This window comes from Oxyura jamaicensis, chromosome 20 (assembly GCF_011077185.1).
Source record: "Oxyura jamaicensis isolate SHBP4307 breed ruddy duck chromosome 20, BPBGC_Ojam_1.0, whole genome shotgun sequence".
Lineage (NCBI taxonomy): Eukaryota > Metazoa > Chordata > Aves > Anseriformes > Anatidae > Oxyura > Oxyura jamaicensis.
The window spans coordinates 4,822,628-4,841,885 of NC_048912.1; the positions used below are offsets into that span (position 1 = coordinate 4,822,628).

The following is a 19,258-nucleotide window of genomic DNA, read 5'->3' on the forward strand; positions in this document are numbered from 1 at the left end:
TAACAGGCCTGTTTGCTTCTTGCCTGTCTGTCAGCGCGCCGGGAAGAGGAGGTGTTGGCTTCTCCCGGGGCTTGCGCTCGGTGCCTCGTGCAGCAGCGCGGTGGTGACTGGCTTTATTTTGGGGGAACAAACTCCATCTGACTTCCCCCCGCCGCCGCTGCAAATTAACTTAATTAGCTCTGCTCTCCTTGCGGGTGCTCCGGCGCCGTCTTTAACGTGCCCTAGGACTGCGTTAGGAGGAGGGAGGAGAGACCTGAAGGATTGCTCTCTCTTCCCCGGTGGAGCAAGCGAACTCAGACCAGGCTCTGACTCTGGCTATCCTGCTCCTCTTGCGTAGGGTGGGAGGAAAGAAGGGGGTTGTTTTCCTCCAGCCCCTGCCGTAAATCCACCCGCTGGCACGTTACCTGTGCGCACGAGCCTGGTGGTCTGCCTACGGCCGCGTGTTGTTGGTTGTACCAAGGCCGTTTGTGCATGCGTGTGGCAGGGAGAGGCACGTCAGTGCCGAATCGTGAGTGGGACCAAACGCGCCTGAGCAGTTGGCGGTACCGTGTTAACGTCGTTAGTACGTTGGTGTGATAAAATTAATTGCGGTTCCCCGTGGCTTTGGTATCTCTCCGCTTTGTTCGCGGTAGCGAAGCCTAGCAAGTTCTGGCCTTGGGAGGCAGGCTGAAGCGGAGACACGCACCGGCTGCCGTGGGAGCACCACGGGCACGGGTTTGATGGCGATGCCAGCCCCACCAGCCCAGGTACTCCAGCTGTGCTCAGGTGGCAGGAAAACACGGCTCCTCTGCATGCATTCATCGCTGCCCCTGCCTCCCCCAGGTAGCCCTGCAACCAGGAAAAAACCCCACTAGGAATAAGGAACTGACTTTGTTACCTCGCTGGCTTTAGCGGGGACGCGCCGTAAGGGAAGTAAAGGAGCCAGCTCGTGCACGGCGCGCGGGGGCAAGGCAGGTGCTCGTGCCTCGCCCAGCAGATTCCTGGCCAGCGGCTGCCAGCTCGCTGCGGCTGCGCTCCCGGAGGCGGCAGCTTCGTTGTCAGGAGCGGCGAAGGAGCAGGTTTGGTGCCGGTGTTCCCGAGAAGGCTTCGCTGCCCGCTCAGTGCTTCTCTTTGTGGGAACGCAGCGTTTCGTAGGAGCTGCCAGAATTTGAGAGCTGGTTTTCTCGCAGCGGATAGGTATTTGTAAAAGCAGCGGTGTCGTGTGGCATGGGTGCGTTCCCAGGCCACCAGCAGCTGATTACGGCGTGCGGTCTGTCTAACAGCACTTTAAAGAGGCATCGCCTGCCCTTAGCTACAGGAGCCAGCTGTCCCCGGCGCAGGTCAGGACGGTGGCTGCCCTGTGTTGGTTTTTCCAGCGGTGGATTTGGAAGCACTCAGATGTGGGCTGCGCAAGGGGCAGGAGCCCCAAGCAGATGCTAGGAACGACCAGCACCCGTTCGGCAGGGGCATCGCGCGGCGGGGAGCTCGCCAGCAGAGCTGCACGCGGCGGAGGAGACCCGGGCAGAAAAGCCCTGCTTGGCAGGGAGGGGCACGCACGTGTCGCTCTGCTGCCTGCCTCCGTCCCTGTGACGCGCTGCGAGCTCCTTTGGCAGCGTGCTGAGCGGCGGCGTTTGCTTTCCTGGGAGCTCAAACCCATTTTGCAGGTCCAGACGTCTCCGCTTGCCAACTGCAGTCTAAGAAAATCGCTCCATTTCACCCTCTGGAAGCATCGAAGCCTCGCAGTTTCGTCTCTTCTCAGCTGGATCAAAGGGGAGCTCTCCCGCTGGACTCCTGCTGCTGGCCAGTGCCGGGTGCTGATGGTTGCACCGCATCGAGCTGCTCCTCTGGGCCCTCAGCTCCATCGCCCAAAAAGCAGGTGGCCCGAAGCGTGGCGTCCTCCGGGCTGCACGCAAGGGAGGGAAGGGGAAGACAACTGGCAGCCCCTTCCCTCCCCACGCCGCCCCCAAACCAGGGCACAGATGGACATGCTGGAAACCTGTCAACGTTTTGGTGAAGGGCATGCTGGAACGCAGTCACAACTCGTTAGTGAGCTAATCAAATGAGACAGGCGTCGCTCGGAGGAGCAGAAAGTGGTCAGCACGTTACCGAAGGGATGGCTCGCGCCGGGTGGCCCCGCGCTGCTCAGCTGAGGCTGCGGTGCCCAGTGCCTCCCGGGGAGGTTTTGGCTGCTCTTCGGAGATGCTCAGGCTTCGTTTATACTGTCAGAAGGATTTTCTGTCTGGATTTAAAAACAAAACAAAAACAAAAGGCTTGCATTAGCACATATTTCCTATTTCTGTCTCGTTTCCTTCCGAGGGTGAATTTGGGGCCTGATGCTGGAGCGAGGAGTGCAGCCACCAGCCGAGCTGCGTTAGGCACCGGAGACCCCACACGGGAGAGCGACTGCAGATGCCTTGTGCTGAGCTGTTTTCAAGACACTTTGACAATTTCGGTAGCTTGCTAGCGTGGATGCCGCCCGCCTCACAGCTCGGACCTGGCAGTGGTTTTGGAGAAGTCATCTCGGGGCCAGGCGCAGCAGCCACGGGGCGGTGCGCGCTGCCCGGGCACCCAGCCTTTGGCAGCAGGCGGGAGGCGAAGGGCCGGGGCTGTGGTTCCAGCAGGGGCTGTGGTTGCAGCAGGGGCTGGCGCTGCCTCCAGGCACACAGCCGCTTCCTTCTGGGCCAGGAACTGCGTTGCCGCGCGGGCTTGCTCATGCGTGCGCGTGCGGTCGCGTCTGTGCAGCGCGGGGAGGCTGCGCTCGGCGTTCACGAGGGAGAGAAGGGGCACAAACACTCAATTTGTGAGTTTGCTTTTAAAAACCAAACGTGCAGCCAACCCGTGGTCCGTGGTGGGCGTACCTGGGAGTACCGAGGGGATTTAAAGGACAGGGGGAAGCAAAGCAAACAGGAAAACGTTTGTGGAAGTGTTTTTGGGGCTTGAGGGGTGGGAAAATACGGTCGAGGGACTTTGATGGTGAACATCAGCATCCTGAGCCTGTCTGTCAGGGTCTTGGGGTGTCCACTGCACCCCGGGTGTGTGGCCACCTGCACAGGTCCGTACCCTGCCCCTTCCTCCATGCAGAGCAGCCGGGCAGGCTTGTGTGGCTGTCCTTCCTCTCACCTTCACCACGGCAACTCTGCTTTGCGAGCTCGGTGGGGAAATCCTCATCTGTGACTGTCAATAACGTTACCACGTTCTCTTTGTACAGTTGCTGGTGAGAAGAGGGTGCCAGTGATGCCCGGATCGCCTGTGGAAGTGAAGATTCAGTCCAGATCCTCTCCTCCCAACATGCCGCCGCTGCCCCCCGTCAACCCCGGCGGCCCCCGGCCCGTGTCCTTCACCCCAGCCGCACGTAAGACGCCAGTAACACTGCTTGTCCCCGAGACTAAATCCAGCGGGGAGGGAACTTGGCGTGTAGAAGTCACTGCTGGGGTTTCAGCTCTTTGCCAGGGCCGCTAGCCAGCATGGCGAGCGTTGGCAGTGCCGCGCAGTGGTAATGGAGCGAGGGCTGGGGGCATCCTGCTGCTTCGCTGCTTATGCAGGACGTGAGATGGGGTCTGTGATGTCCCCCCCCACACCTGGCAGCTCCTGCTTTGGCCCCAGTGCTGTTGCAGTTGCTTCAAGTCACTCTCCTTGCAGGTGCAGCCTTGATTTCTGCAATAAACTCCTTAAGAAGTTGAAGTCTTTTATCAGGTTGGCTTCAAAGGAGCCAAGAGCAGGGCTCTTCACTCTATCTTTGGAGGAGTTAATTCCCACTCTGCTCTATCTTGCTTTGCAGACAGCATTTCTGCAGCTGAGATTAGAAAGTTTTCGTCTTTTAATTTCCCAGCCTCAGAAATTCCTTGCTGTCCATCCAAATTCTCTTTTCTCCACGTTTGCTTTGTAATCTTGCCTGTTACACTTCATCCTTGCCCTGCCCAGCCGCAGAGCAGCCTCACACACGCCAGCAGCTTCCTTCACCTAGCAGGGTGCTGCTTGGAGGTGGCTTCCCCACACGGCCTTTTTCTCACATCCTAGAAAGAGCACACCCTCTTTTTTTGCCCCCTTACACAACATTTAAGCCGTCATCTTTTAAAAGCCTTATTCCAGGGCAAAGCAATTTTACTTAACACTTGGGCTTGAAGTTATCCTACCCCCACACGTGGCACGTAGGGATTTTTCAGGCTCTGCCTGCCTTTTACTCCCCGTGCTGACGGTCTCCCTAGCTGCTTTTGTATCGCTTTGCTATCCACAGCGGTGTCTGGGATATCTCACAGTTCCGTGTTGGCGGGGGATTGCGCAGATTTACAATCCAGCCTCTCTTTCAGGACACTCACTAATGTATTGAGTGATGCTGGCAGTAACGCTAATCACTGGGTTATCCCGCCAGACACGTTGTCCCCAGCTTTATACGCTGAGGGTTTTTTAATGGCTCTCCTTTTGCGGAGGCAGAAAAAGGCCATTAGCAAAGTGACAGAAATTAATTTTTCCAATCAGGTTGTTTGACACACTGTTAAGGTCCAAGTAGCCTGAATCTGCTGTTTCCAGATGACTTAATTGCCTCTTTTCAAGAGAGATGAGAGCTACAACCCATGACAAAGTTTACTCTTGCTTTTTAACTTCTCAGCCGTGCCTAAGGGTCCTGGTCAGAGCCACCCTGCGCTTACCCTGCCCTGTAAAAGCCCGCAGCGTGGGAAAGCGAGGAGGAGCACACTAGAGGAAGGCTTTGCCTGCATGCAGGCAGCAAATCAGTAACAGAAGGGTTGGAAAAACAAGGAAAGCCTTAGACTGTTCGGTACCTAAAGCAGATTTTAATGGTGTAGCCCTAGGCGATGACTTTTCCGTTCCTCCTCACACCTGTAATTCCACCAGGGTCTGTGCGCCGCCTCCCCAGCCCCGCACTCGCTTGCTTCAGCGCTGCTTTCTCATCTGGAGCCCAGGACCTGGTACGGCTCCGTGGTCTGTGGCTGAGCAGATCCTGGAGATAGGCAGGATCAGATAACTGCCAGCTGCTCTGCGGTAATCCCGTTTGCAAGAGGGTCAGGCAGGGTGAGCCTCAAAATGCTGAGAGCAGTTACCGGAGCTGCGTCCATCTGAAGACAGCCCCGGCCTGCTGGGCTACCGCAGCAGCGCCCGAGTTCATCAACCGCTGCCTCTTGCCCTGGGCGGCTCCCTGCCCCTGCAGCCCCGGCTTCTTCCTGCCTGCACACAGAGCAGCCTGTGCTCTCCTCCTCTTCCCTGGGCAAGAAAAGAGGAAGAGAAACAGAGAATGGGGCAAAGCGCCTCGGCCGCAGGCTTCAGAGAGCGCAGAGCTGAGCAGCCCGCCTCGGCTTGAGAGGAGCTCCTCCTGGGTGGCTTTGTCCCATATTTATAACATTTGTATCATGAATTAAATGCTCACTATGAGGATTTGTCATTACCTTTCAAGTTCGCTCAGTGCTTGCTGGTACACGCCGTGGTGCTAATCCTGTGGGTGCGAGCAGTGTCTCTGCAGGACATCTCTGCTCCTTTACTGGCTCGGGGAAGCCGGTGTGGACAAGAAGTTCTCGAGTGGCATTGATCCATAACAGGAGGCACGAGCTCGTTTTGCCTTTACACCTCTGTCCTCACAGTCTGCAACGAGAATTTACCTTCATTTCCTCGTCCCTGTGCGTACAAAGGGATGTGTCTTTGTTATGCCCCAGAAAAGCCTTTCACCCCTTGGTTAGCACGAGCCAGCTTTGAAGGTCTCTTCAGCCTTATCTTTCCCTTGGATCTTAACTGACTGTGGTTCATCTTCCCCGGGCTCCCCACGGCAGGTCCAGGTGTGTGGAGCCTGCACAGCCTCGGTGTGCCCCAGGGCGGTTTAACTGCTCGAGTACGTCCCGTATTTTTCTCCGAAACCCCCTACCCGGTGGTGTTCTTTGGAAGAGCCAAGAAGCAATCTTTGTGAAACCACGGTGGAAGTTTTTGCGTCTTTTACGTGCTGCGCTCCTTCAGGAGCAGCAAACGCCTTCCCCTGCCCGGGCATGCCAGGGTGCGAGGGCAGCTCTGGCAGAGCAATGGCTCCGGTGTCCTTCAGCACTCGTGTTCACAAAGGGTTTGGGTCTGGGCTTTTAAGGATAACCCAGCGTGTCAGCTAGAGCTGTACTTAGATGTACTTTTCACCTCTAAAATTCTGGGTTTGTGTGGAGTTGGGCCCCAAGCGCACAGCTGCTCTCCTCCATTTCCCAGACACGACTTCAGATTGCACAACGGCAGTGTGGGGATGTCAACAATTTATTCTAATCCCTTGCGGACTTCCCAAACTTCCCCAACCGAAGTCTGTTTCAACATGCTTTCTGCTCAGAGGAGGCGAAGGCGCAGATGGGACCAGGTTGGGAAAACAAGCGTGTTTGCGAAACGCCCTGTGAGTGCCTGGAGAGGCGCGCGGCTGGGTGCGCGGGGCAGGAGGCACCCCTCAGGACGTGCCGCCAGCCCTCCGCGGCACCTGAGCTTCGGTGCCTGTCAGCAGGTCCCAGGCTGCGGCGAGCACTGCGGGCTGCCTGTAAGCGATGCGGCTGGGAGGGATTGTTGGATCAGCTGGGGTCATTTTCTGCACGACACAGACAGAGAAACACTGCTTGGTAGTTCTTGCCGAGGGCTGTAAACCTTGGGAGCAAGCACGTTCAGTTCCTTGGGCTGAGCGTACGGCACGATGTGGGCTGCCGTGGCATCAGCTTCGTGCAGCCTGACCCCCGTCCCCTTGAGCTGCCTCAAACGCAGACCGAGGGGCACCTGGTCTGTCATCGTCCGAACCCTAACTCTGGGGGGACACCGGAGCTGGACGAGGGGGACTCGTGCACGAGGGCCCCCACAGAACATCGCCCCGAGCAAGGGACGGGGCGTTGCTGGTGACCATCTCCATCCTCTTAAACAGCAGCCCTGGGGACATGCCCGCCTCACTCCGATAACGCTTTTGTCTCTGCCTTGCAGTGCCCAACGGGATAAACCATTCCCCCCCGACGCTCAACGGGGCTCCGTCGCCACCCCAGCGGTTTAGCAACGGCCCTGCCTCCTCCTCCTCCTCCTCCCTGACCAACCAGCAGCTCCCAGCCACGTGCGGCGCCCGGCAGCTCAGCAAGCTGAAGCGCTTCCTCACCACCCTCCAGCAGTTTGGCAATGACATTTCTCCAGAGATCGGGGAGAAGGTCCGGACCCTCGTCCTGGCCTTAGTGGTAAGCACCGCCAGGCACAGCCACACGGCGGCCGGGGGGCTCGGCCGTGGCAAAAGCGTCGTAGTGATGGGGTCCTGGCAGCCGCCACGTGCCGGCGTTGCACAACCGTGTGTGTCTTTACAAGCAGGGCTGTTGACTAAGCACGACCCTGCGATGTTTATGCTTTCTGGTAAACTCGCTTTTTTTTTTTTTTTCTTGTCTTCAGTGGGTTTCAAAAGCTCTTTGGCCGGTTGCGTTGCTTTGACATGAGCCCGGCTGCAGCTGAGCTTAAGGAAACCTAGAAGATTTTGGACTAAAGCTGCATGTCTGGGGCTTTTTGCCGTCCTTGCTGGAAGCTCTGGCTGTGCTGTGCTTCCTGGTTTGCTGTTGTAGGTGAAACTCCCACACAGTTCAGAGGAGGCTGTAGTTTTCTGCTAGGGAAACATTTTATTCCTTGCACCCTGTAAGCCTAGAGTAGAAGGGATTTACGACTTCTGGAAAGTTGGTAGCTGGAAGTTGAAAGCTGCTCTGTCTGAGAGCGCCTCTGACTGCAAACCAACGGCTTGTGTGCTGTTTCCAAAAAGCCGCGTTGTGGGTAACTGGTGAGCCTGCCATGCCCAGGGCCCCATCCTATTTCCTGCAGTACGTTGTGGGGGCGTTGAAGGCACATCTTTTAGAGGGGAAAGAGGGCGATGCTGAATTCTGGGGCTTCTGGAAATGCCGTGGGGGGGAGGGGGGGTTGTGGCTGCGTCTGCTCCTTTTCAGAAGTCCAGTTCTAAGTCCTGAGTGTGTGGAGAATGTCATGATGCTTCAAGCATTTCAGTTCTGCCAGGCGGTGCGGGGCACGGTGTGTATTTAATAGGCTTCTTTCCTCTTCATGGGCTGTCCCGCACAGCTTAACGCAGCCCCACCAGCACTGCGGTGTTAACTCTGGCTGAGGTCTGTCCGAGATGGGACATGTGCTATTGCAGCTGGAGGCCTCAGCTTCTGATACTCTGCTGCTTCGCCTGCGTTAACAAAGAAATGAGTGGCTGTGCAAGCTGTCATTCAGTCATGTTCGTGCTTAGGACAGTCTGAGGGTGCAAAGACAGGAAGGGGCTTGGTAAATAACCCCTGTGCAGCTTTTGCCCTTGGATTTGCAATAGCAGAGGTCGGTGGTGGTGCGTGCATGCACAAGCAGTAGATGTATAGCCTCCTGCCCCTTTGCGTCTTCGGAGAGCTGAAAGCGTCCTTCAGAAAAGAAAAGAATGGCTCTTGCTGCAGGATTGCGTCCAAGACTTGCAGATTCACAAATGCACTGGTAGAAATGGCTGTGCAATCCCCGTGCAAGCCTAGCCAAGGCCCTGGAGCACAGCACCAAGCCACCTGCCCAGCTGCACCATTACCCAGCACAGCTCCTGAGCTGGGCTCTGCTTTTTGGCAGGCCTGCTCTTGAGGCTCAGCGTGCAGCAAATGGGGCTGGAATGCAGGCATGGAGTGTTTCTGCTTCCCAGATTGGCATGGGCAGAACAAACGGGGTTGTATGCAGCCTCGGGATTTCACAGCACTTAAGCACTGGATGCAAAATGCTGCCTCTGAAAGAAGGCAGCCCTGTATATTTCCATGGGTGTAAGGCAGTATCTTAGCTTACCACTTTGGAGGGGAAATTAAAAGCCGTTCAGGTTCCCCTGCTCATCATTCTCAGCCCTGACAGCAATTACTGCTGCAGGGACGAGCTTTGTAGGTGCAGCGTATCAAAAGCTGCGTGTCCAGGGAGCGCACAGCCTAAACAGCCGTGGGGGAGCCCGTGCCACTGGGGTGAGCAGCAGGCTGGCGGTGACTTCGAGGATGGCAGATCGGTCAGACGAGCTGAGCTGAAAGGGAGGAAGGAAGGGAGGGAAGGAGAGCAGCTCAGAGCAGCTGGAGCCATTGCCTGGCTCCCCTGGCCTGCCCTAGGCCACCTGGGCAGGGTGCAGGAGGTGGCAGCTGGGTCCTGCTGCCTCCCACCCCAGAGCTGGGAGCGCCTGGCTGCGTGCCACGTTCACCCCTTGCCTGGTGTGGTAGATCTTTCTGCTCCATTGACCTGAGTCTTTTTGGCTGTGCTAGGCGGGATCCGATGCAAACGTTGTCGGTCCTGTCATGGCAGATGCGGTCTCCCTTCCAGTTCTGCTCATTTTGAGCTGTTTCCCAAGCATCTAAAAATAAGAACAAATTGTCATTTCATTTCTTAATTTCTTTTCTCAGAACTCAACGGTGACAATTGAGGAATTTCACTGCAAGCTGCAAGAGGCGACGAACTTCCCCCTAAGGCCGTTTGTGATCCCCTTCCTGAAGGTGACAGTGAGCTGATGGGGCTTGCTAACAATTTGTGTGTTGGTCTGTGCTACTTGGCAGCGTGTCACTACTAGCAAAGCTCTCGTTTCAAGCACCAGAACAATTTCGCTGAAGTCCAAGACAGACGGCGCAGACCGTAGCGATCGCCATGTGCGACTGGCTCACGGGAAGCTAACGTTGTAATGAGTGCCACATATGTCTGCTTGTGTGTCAGGGATAAGTGAGACAAACCAAGCTCCATGCTGCGCCTTCTGATCCTATAAGCTTATTTGCCTGTGCTCAGATCTGGAATATTTGGGGTGTTGGCACACGGAGCGTGCCTGGAGCAGTTAGGTGCTGGAAGCGCGCAGCGCTTCCCCCAGCGCTTTGTTTTCACGTGCGCCAGCTTCGGGTCGTGCTCGGCCCTTGAGGGCACGCAGGGAGATCTGCACGGTGCAGGAGGGATCACACTGAGCGGGGGGCCCAGGCTCCTTCCTTTATTGCTCTGAGGGGTTTTGTGTATGGAGCAAATGCCCGTGCAGCCCGCGTGAAGCAGAGCCCTGCCTGTTTTCCAGGCCAACCTCCCTCTGCTCCAGCGCGAGCTGCTGCACTGCGCCCGGGCTGCCAAGCAGACGCCGTCCCAGTACCTGGCGCAGCACGAGCACATCCTGCTGAACACCACCACCGCCTCCCCAGCCGACTCCTCCGAGCTGCTGATCGAGGTGAACGGCAACGGGAAGAGGCACAGCCCGGACAGGTAAGAAGAGCCTTTACCACTGCCAAGTTCCTGAAGACGGGTTTTTAGACAGCAGCACAGGTGAAACAAAATTTGAAGCGGTATCCGGGACCAAACCACAAGATCTTAGCACTCATACCAATTATGTTAATGAGATGGTGCTGACTGTCCGTGGCTGTAGCTTCTCCTCACGGTACTCCTGCACTGAGAACTCAGCTGGGGATCCTTTCTGAGGGCTTTCAGGCAGATTCTGTCCTGGAGGGAATAGTTCACTAGATGGTCACTGAAATGCCTGGGCTGGGAAGGTGGAGAGCGGCGGCACTGTCAGTGCTAGGAGGGATACAGCTCATTTTCACTACTTTTATTCCAAGAAAAAGTCGTTATGTAATTATGTGGAGCACACATCAAATTTATAAAAACTGTGAAATCTTAATTTGGTCATGCTTGGAAGGATGAATCACAACACTCAGGCATTTTGAACTTTTTTTAACGAGGTCATTTCGTGGATATGTTCACAAGTTGAGCGTGTTTGTTTTAGCTTCCTGCTCTTACCCCCCAGTAAAATCATCATTGCCCAAAATCTGCATCTTTCCCTTTCTGAGTACGTTGACGCCGTGCTAACGAATCCTGTCTGTCGGTGTGGTTGCAGAAGAGAAGACAACAGCTTCGAGAGAGAGACGCTGCCGACGGAGCCTCCGGCCAAGCGGGTGTGCACCATCAGCCCCGCGCCGCGGCACAGCCCGGCCCTCAGCATCCCCCTGATGAACCCCGGCGGGCAGTTCCACCCCACCCCGCCGCCCCTCCAGCACTACACCTTGGAAGACATCGCCACCTCCCATCTGTACAGAGACCCCAGCAAGATGTTGGAGCACAGGGAGATTCGGGACAGGCACAGCAGCCTCGGTGAGAGGGTCTGACGGGTGGTAGGAGCTGCGAGGTCCAGCATGGAGCTGAGCTGTCCGTCCCTGGTTAGCCCCTGCTCAGCCACTCCCACCCGAAGCTGGGTAATTCCAGGCACGTCCCCAACAGGAAGATGAGAGTAGGGAATTCAGAGGAAACTTCTAACATTGAAAGGTTTAAAACAGGAAGGTTGAGAGGCAGAGGTGGTATTTCCCTCTGTGTGTATAAAGGGTGGAGCCACCGAGGATGAGGAGGAAGGACCCGGTGTTTGTGTTGAGCGTAGCCAACCCAGCAGGCAGAGACGAAGACCATGGAAACAGAACTGAACTTTTCAGAGGTGACTCAGCCGGGAGATGGGTGAAGCCTGGAGAGAAAGGAGCTTGACCCCCTCCTCTGTCCCCAGCCCTGGTGGGGGTGTGTAGGTGAGCTCTCTGTTTCCAGCAGGGCAGCCTGAATCACGAGCTCTGAGCTCCTACGGCTTTATAAAAAGGGAACTGCCCTCCCAAGCGAGTCAGGTCCGAACCTGTGAGGGGACTGTAGCACTTGTGAGATGGTGACACAACATGGGTAAAAGCACGAGTATTCAATTAGCCTCCTCTTTGAGAAGTGCTTAAAATCACAGCCATACATGGTCAGAAACACGGCTCTGTTTATTGCTTCAGGGCCACATGACCTCTCCAGCTCGGAAAGCACTTGGTCCATCTAACCACTGTTGTGGCTGCGGTTTGTTGCAGGTCTGAATGGAGGGTACCAGGACGAGCTGGTGGACCACCGCTTAACAGAGAGAGAGTGGGCTGATGAGTGGAAGCATCTGGATCATGTAAGGAACACTGGGAGCTGTGGGAAGCTCTGGGCGACACAACCCAGCACTCGCCTGCCCCAGGCTGTGGTTTTCTTCTTGCTGATACCATATCCAGGCTTTCCGAGCAGATGAACCAGCCACCACAGGAAGGTCGATGGTGGGGAGGGCACATGGGAGCAGTAGCAGTGTCCTGGTATTTTTCTTCTGCCCGTGGTCAGTGGAAGCCAAACCCAGTCTGGACTCAGTGCTTGAGCTGGGGAGTTTCTCCTTCAGAGCATGGCTCTCAGAGCCATCAAGCCCAACCTTGTCCCTGTAAAGGTCTTTTCTGCAGCTGCCCAGGCCAGCACGGGACCAACAAGCATGCAGATGTGTTATGTGCAGCAAGTATTTGCAATCTGCAGAATAACCAACCCCATCATTATTTTTTAAAAGCTTTTTTTCCTGGGTTGCCAGCCTTCTATGGGTCACAGCTGGGTATGGACAAGACTTGGTACTTCTGGCAGACTCTGCACTGAGCAAGGCTGCTGGTCCAAGCTCTTCACTGGAGCGTTTTCCCTACAGAGAGGGGATTGAAATTCAGCTTTAATCACAAACGCAGAGGGACCCCGTGCTTGCTTATACCCAAAAGCTGATGTTTTGTGTGGGTGTCAAGCCCCAGAGCTGAATATTGTGAGTTGGGATGTGGCTGTGTAGAGCTGGTACCAAGCCCAATTCCTCTAGGTCAGAGACAGGTGTCATAAAAGTCATAAAAACATGCCCCCAGCCAACAGCGTGTTGCATGGACACACTGTTCCCTTAGCAAAGCGGTTTGCTCTCACCTCCACCTTCAGGAGCACGGCCCCATCAGCCACACCTGATGTTGACCAAAGCCAAACGGTGGGGGTGTGACCACCTCCTTCCCAGCTCGTGCTGTGTCCAGGCTCACCTCCACTCCCTGCACGGGTACGGGACCCACCTCCCCTGCCTGGCTGGGCACTGCTCCCTCGGGAACACCGCGCTCAGAGCCCGTTCCTCTGCACGGCCTCGCGTTTCACCTTCCCGGCACAGCCCCCCGGGTACCTCCAACGAGAAATCCCGGAGCAGCCCACGTCGGCGGGCAGAAAAACTGAAAGCCCGTCCTTCCCTGCAGGCGCTGAACTGCATCATGGAGATGGTGGAGAAGACGAGGCGCTCCATGGCCGTGCTGCGGCGCTGCCAGGAGGCGGACCGGGAGGAGCTCAACTACTGGAAGAGGCGCTGCAGCGAGACGGCCGAGACGCGCAAGGCGGGCGGCGAGCTCGTCTCGAGGCAGCACAGCCCCAGCAGCTCCGACTCCATCGGCAGCGGTAAGCCCCACCTCTGTGCCTCGCGCTGATATTTCTTAATACCTGCTATGCAGAAGAAAACAGAAGAGTATATGGGAATTTTTAATTTCAAAAGATTCCATGTTAATTGTAAACTTTTTACTTTACAAAAAAAAAAGGGTAATGATTTCTTCTTTCCAGCGTGGTGACCAAATGCTGGCTCTAAAACTCTTTAGACTGATAATGAGTTGCTAAATAGAACATACTGAAAAGATCAGCTTGACTTCCCTTAACGAAATTACAGGGAAAAACTCACGCTGGTAAATCACTTTCTGCGATAATTCATCTATCATGGTGGCAATTTTGAGCATTACCTTGTAGATGAAAAGCTGCCATTACTCTCCCCAGTCAAGAACACACAATTGTCACTGAAACCCAAACTATTTCTGACCTTGAAGAATTAAAAAAAAAAAAGATCAGTGCGTAACTGTTCTCAAAGCTTTGCGGAGAGACGAGTCATTGACCGTGTGGGAGCTCCTGGAAGCAGCGCTTGCTGAAGTGTGAAGGCACTTTTTGGCAGCAGCTTCTGCCGGTGCCAGGAGAGCATCTTCCTCGGCTGGCTTTGGTCAGCAGGTGCAGCTCGACACCGGGATCCTCCAAGGCTGAGAACCCAGCTGGGCAGGAGAAGTTGTTGGTTCCCTTCCTCTTCTGCTTCCAGCCTGTCTTGCATAAAGGATTTTAAAGGGCACGACCTGCTAATCCTGAGAATACTGAAGGCTGGTGTCAGAGCTACTGCTACCTGTAGCTCAAGTTATTAACACTTAGTTTTTTTCTGTCGTGAGCCAATTAACTTCATTGCCACTGGATACTTTTCCCCCTCCAATATTCAAGGGCTTTTTACCCTTCACAAAATCCAAGCTCGACGTGCTGATTTTATGCATTTGGATGGGAATTCTCATCTCCATCCAAAAGCATTTGCTGCAAATGCTGGGAATAAAAAACCATTCATTCAGTAAGGAAAATAGATGTTTTCTACCAGTAATAATCGATGTCAAGCTCAAATGTCGATTTGCTGTAATACAAACGAGTCGAATATGTGACATAAAGAGAGCGAAGCTTCCTGCATGTCAAAAGAGCACCTGAATTTGGGTCCAGCTTCGATTTAGCTGCAATTGAACACGTTTTGATAGTTCTCAGGCAGTGAGAATGAGTATTTCATAGGAAAACAATAACAAGTACACGAGCAAAAGCGACTGAAATAGAATATGTTAGTGAGCATTTGCAGTTCGCAGCTTTAAATCTTAACTTACCCTTAGGGTTTTAACTCAGTTTGATTTCAGTCATAGCACTTCTAAACAGAAGCAACAGGGAGGATTGTGTATGTGGAAACTTCAGTGTGGGAGCAAGTGCGTAAATGGAAGGAAGAATAAATTAAAAAAAAAAACCCTCCTGCTTCTAAATCAGCCCTTGCCCTGCTTTGGGAATATCACGATCTGAATTTCAGATTTGAAATTATGAATGGCTTCGGAAGTTCCACAGAAAGGAGGTAACAACTTTGGTTAACAATAAATAAATTCTGCAGTAGCTTGAAGGCCTCTTTGAGAACAATTCTAGAACTGTGAAGAGCGGCGAGGATAAGAAAAGCGTGCAGAGCTTGAGGTCAGGGAGAGGGGAACCAAGCGCGCTGGGCGCCAGCCGCTTGCTGAGGGTAAGGACCCAAGGAGCACAGCCAGCCCCTAGCCCTGCAGCACCTGGGTGTAGCACAGCCCAGATACTTACAGCCCCGTGCTGCTGAAGGCGATACCATTTCTGTTTTTATCACAGCCTTGTTGATGTTTTCTCCCTTCCTGGGAACCCGGGGCCAATTCCCAAACTCTCGCTGTTGCAAGGAGGTGCAGTTAAATGTCAGGAAGCTTCCCCGGGCGCGCTGCAGACTGCCACGAGCTTAAATAACCTCCCAGCCCCTGACATGAATCAGCTTTCGTTCCGCCGGTGCCATCTGAGCCTTCAGAAAGTTCCTCTGAAGTGTTAAAAAAAGGGCTGTGGATAGAAGACAGTACAAGGTTTCTGTGTTTAGATCCTCGGATGAGCGTCCCCATCTGTCACGGTGGCTCCCTGGGGGCTTACGGGTGCTGGGGAATGTATACACCTCTCACTGCAAGAGAGCCTGCAGGACGCTTTGTCCATCCAGTCGAGTCTTTGAATTGCCCCTGGGAATGGAAAGTGCTGCCTTTAATGTAAACGGCTGCTCCTATAGATTGATGTTCCAAGTCAGTGGGCAGTGCAGATGTTTGATGGCGTGTATTTATAAGTACTGCTTGTTGTTATAAAGCACCGGGAGATGGAAATGGGTTATACTGCATCATAAATTATGCAGGGCGCTAATTAAATGTTGTAATTTATCATCTAAGTGTTTGATGAATGGCCTAACTGTAGGAATCCTTTGTTTCAAGTTTTAGCCCGTTAACCCTCCCCTGCCTGGCCGACGTCCGTGCCAGGTCCCCAGACACAGCCGGGCATTCCCCAGCCCCCCCGCGGCCGGCTGTGGGCCGGGATGGGGCTCTGCCAACCCCTCCTCTGCTCCTTATTCCAACAGATTCGTTGCGGGAGTTCAGCAGCAGGTCGGGAACGGGCTACGTCACTGAAGAGATATGGAAAAAAGCTGGTAAGTGTTTGTTAGGAACCTTGGCAAGGGACGCTGCCAGATCCTTTGAGGTAAACACAGATGCTGCACGTCGCTCCGCAGCAACTGGAGGAGCCCAGCTGCAGGAAAGCCCCAGGATGTGCACATCTGGCTGCCCGCACCCCCGGCCCCGGCTTTGCCAAGGGTGCTGCTTCGTACGGTGTCAGCGGTGAGCCCGCCGGGCTGAGCCTGGCTCTGCTGCTGGCGGGAGCAGCCGTGGCAGCGGCGCCAACCGAGCCCTTGTCCCCCACCCGCGGGTGTCCCAAGTCTAGAGGGGACGCGGCACCGCAGCTCCGTGCCCCCGTCGTGCCCAGGCTGGCGTCCCCCCGAGGCTCGGGCAGGCTGCTGAGGCTGCTGTTCCCTTCCAGAAGAAGCCGTGAACGAGGTGAAGCGCCAGGCCATGTCGGAGGTGCAGAAGGCCGTGGCCGAGGCCGAGCAGAAGGCGTTTGAGATGATCGCCTCCGAGAGGGCTCGCATGGAGCAGACCATTGCGGACGCCAAGCGCCAGGCGACTGAGGACGCTTTCCTTGTGATCAACGAGCAGGAGGAGTCTACAGAGGTACGGTGCCAGGGCCGGTCCAGCTGCGGGGACGTCCCCAGCGGGGAGCTTCAGGGACTCACCAAGGCCCTGGGTCCTGCCCAGGGATGGCTTGGAGCCTGCAGGTCCCTCATCCTTTTTCCCTTTTAAAAGCCTCTCTCCAGTCAGTAACTAAAAGGATGCACTGATACTGTAAAAAAGAAAACTTTAACTTTTATTTCACTGGCAGAGGAATCAGCCTAAACTGATTCCCCTCTGGAAGAGCCTCTGGCTCCCTTGGGTGCGGTGCGGCTGCGGGAGGGCGCAGCTGGGCAGCGTTAGCTGGCCACAAGGTAGCCACCAGGGATTTCCGTGCATTTTGAGAGCAAAGAGAAAAGGGTGCTGGTGGATACGGCTTGCCACTTCGCTCAGAAATCTGCTGCTGTGCAGTACCTGATGGGCGCAGATAAGGAATTGCAGTTTGCGGGCTTTAAAACAGCGCAGGGTAGAAACTGGGTCCCATGAGAGGTCAGAATTACCCAGCTCTCGATGGTCTGTAATCACACCCTGCGCTGGTGCTGAGCAGCATGGTGCTTACTGCCTTGCACCTTGTCGGTGTGTTAGCTCCCAAAACACGTGCCCGGGCAGCGTGTGTTAGCTTCTCTCCAGAACCAGGCCCCGCAGTGCTCCTGCTCCTCTGATCCCGTGAGATCAGGGAGAAACCTGTGTGTGGGACAGCTGTGCCTGCCCCGCAGACGGCTGGTGACACCCAACGAGGTTTTTGCCTCTCAGAAAGGAACGGCCGGCTCCTGGTTTGTCACAGGCAGCGGCACCTGCTGAGTGGGTGCCTCAGGGAGTTCCTTGCCACCCCTCAGTCATTCACTATTACTCTCACTGTTCTTTAACTGGAAGCACATTTCACTAAGTTTTGGAGATCTCAGCTGGACTGAGCACAAATTGCTCGGTTAATTCCTGCGCTGCGCTGTCACAGCCACTTGTGGCTGGCTTACTGCTTTCATTTCTCTGCACAAACGCTTTGGGCTTTGCCTCTGTCCCTGCTGACCAAAAATCTGATGGGAGTGAGGGCTTCGTGTTGCTTCAAGCCTCGTGGGCAGCGAGTCCGGTTCCCTTCTCCCGCGGGGTTTGGGACGCTCAGGTCACCCCGCACGGCAGGAGCCATGTAGGCATCAGGTGTTACTGCAGGGGTGGACGTGCTGTGGTACTTCCCGTTATTAAATCGCTGAAGGACAAATGCAGCAGGCAGCAAACACACGGTGGGAGTGGGTGGAAGTGCTGGGGAAGGAATGAGATAAGCAATGATCTCTCTGTAGGGGAATACCAGAGGAGCGTCCTCCTCCTGTCCGTCCGTCCCCAGGACGGGTGGGTGGGAGCAGTGCAGGACCTTGGGAGCCGAGTGAGCACCCCGTGAACCCCGTATCCCTGGCCCGTTTCCCCAGGGGCCCCGTTCGCAAGCTGGCGCGTGTTGTGGTGTGCCGGGGAACCCCGGCAATACGACTGAAGCTGCTGCTCCAAGTGTACAGAGCCGCACAGCGGTGTCCCAGCTCTCCCAGTTACTGTAGGCTGCCGTGGGGCTTCTCTTGGTTGCGAGTCCTGCTTCTCCCAGCAGCTCCCCGCTCCCGACCAGCTCGCTCGGGCTCTTTGGCAGCCCCGAAGTCTCTGGGGGCGCAGACCCTGTCGGTGGGCGCGTGGGGCGCGCCGTGCCGCCTGCCTGCCCCGGCAGCCTTCCTCTTGCATTCGCGGCAGCGGCAGCCGGCGAAATGTGCCCCGTTGGGCAGGGTGAGAGAGGCCCGGGGCTCTGGCAGGGGCTGCTCTTTCACAGCTGAACTTGCCCTCCCAGTAGGCGTTTGCTAATGCCCGGGTCCAGCTGCAGGGAAGCTAATCCTCCCGCTCCCCTCTTCGGAGCAGCTGCGGCCGCAGCTCCCGGCGCTGGCCCCCTGCCCCCGTGCTCGCGCCGAGCGGCGCGGGCTGCGAGCCCACCAGCTGACGCCTCCCCCGCCGTCCAGAGGGGCTTTGCTCCTCTTCCAGACTGAAGCCTGCGCGCTGGCAGCGCTTCCACCTGGCTGGGAGGCTTTCAAATGGGCTTTTTCTTTTCCAAATTAGCCGGCTCTGACCTCTTGTGCAGCTAGGCAGGGTGCAGAGCAAATGGTGCCTGTGCAGCGCTGTAATCCCCGCGGAGAGCGCTTGGCTGGGAGCGGTACCAAAATAGAGCTGCTTAAAACAGGAAATAAAAAGACCAAATAGCAGCATCTGTGGCGTGTTTTTCAGTCCTTGCCTGCTGTTTCCTGTGTGCGTTTGGGTGGATCTAGGGGAGAGGATGTGTGCAGCGCAGTCTGGCAGGCTTTTGTAGGGCAGAGGAGTAGGGGTTAGTACCCTTGGCAAAGGTCTGTGAAGTAGCAAGAATTAATGGATTGCTCAGCTTAACATTACTAAATCCGGGCCAGAGGGGGATGAACGTCCCCTCCAGAGCTGTCGAGTCAGCACTGCCCTACAGCTCTGGAAACCAAACCCGTTCTGAAGTGTGGTGTCTTGGGTCCTTTCAGAGTTGTTGGAACTGCGGCCGCAAGGCCAGCGAGACATGCAGTGGCTGCAACATCGCCCGGTACTGCGGCTCCTTCTGCCAGCACAAGGACTGGGAGAGGCACCACCGGATCTGCGGCCAAAGCCTGCACAGCCAGAGCAAGCCGCTGGCTCTGCCCGCGGGGCGCTCCGCAGCCGCCAAGGCCATCGACGGCGTGGCCAGCCCGGCCCTCGAGAAGACTTCGGCAGCCACGTCTCGATCCTCCACTCCTGCATCTGTGACAGCAATAGAAACGAACGGACTCTAAAAGGGAAGTTTTGGTTCTGTCCATGTGATTAGTTTTCCCGAGTTATTTTTTTTTTACTTTGGAAAA

The 19,258-nt window shown here is 55.7% G+C and overlaps 1 protein-coding gene across 7 annotated transcripts in view; it reads left to right on the plus strand.

Moving 5' to 3' along the window:
• Nucleotides 1-19,258, plus strand: part of CBFA2T2 (CBFA2/RUNX1 partner transcriptional co-repressor 2) — a 45,906-nt gene extending 26,648 nt beyond the window's left edge. For 6 of the 7 annotated variants that reach the window (XM_035343970.1, XM_035343975.1, XM_035343969.1 and 3 more), the window contains 10 exons: nt 3,188-3,331; nt 6,913-7,154; nt 9,357-9,446; nt 10,001-10,182; nt 10,811-11,064; nt 11,796-11,881; nt 12,993-13,188; nt 15,743-15,811; nt 16,198-16,388; nt 18,908-19,258. In XM_035343970.1, coding sequence (XP_035199861.1) covers nt 3,214-3,331; nt 6,913-7,154; nt 9,357-9,446; nt 10,001-10,182; nt 10,811-11,064; nt 11,796-11,881; nt 12,993-13,188; nt 15,743-15,811; nt 16,198-16,388; nt 18,908-19,192 — 1,713 coding nt within the window. In that variant the 5' untranslated portion in view covers nt 3,188-3,213 and the 3' untranslated portion in view covers nt 19,193-19,258. Of the gene's footprint in view, nt 1-3,187; nt 3,332-6,912; nt 7,155-9,356; nt 9,447-10,000; nt 10,183-10,810; nt 11,065-11,795; nt 11,882-12,992; nt 13,189-15,742; nt 15,812-16,197; nt 16,389-18,907 lie in introns of those variants that run through there. The other variant, XM_035343968.1, reaches the window with a different exon arrangement.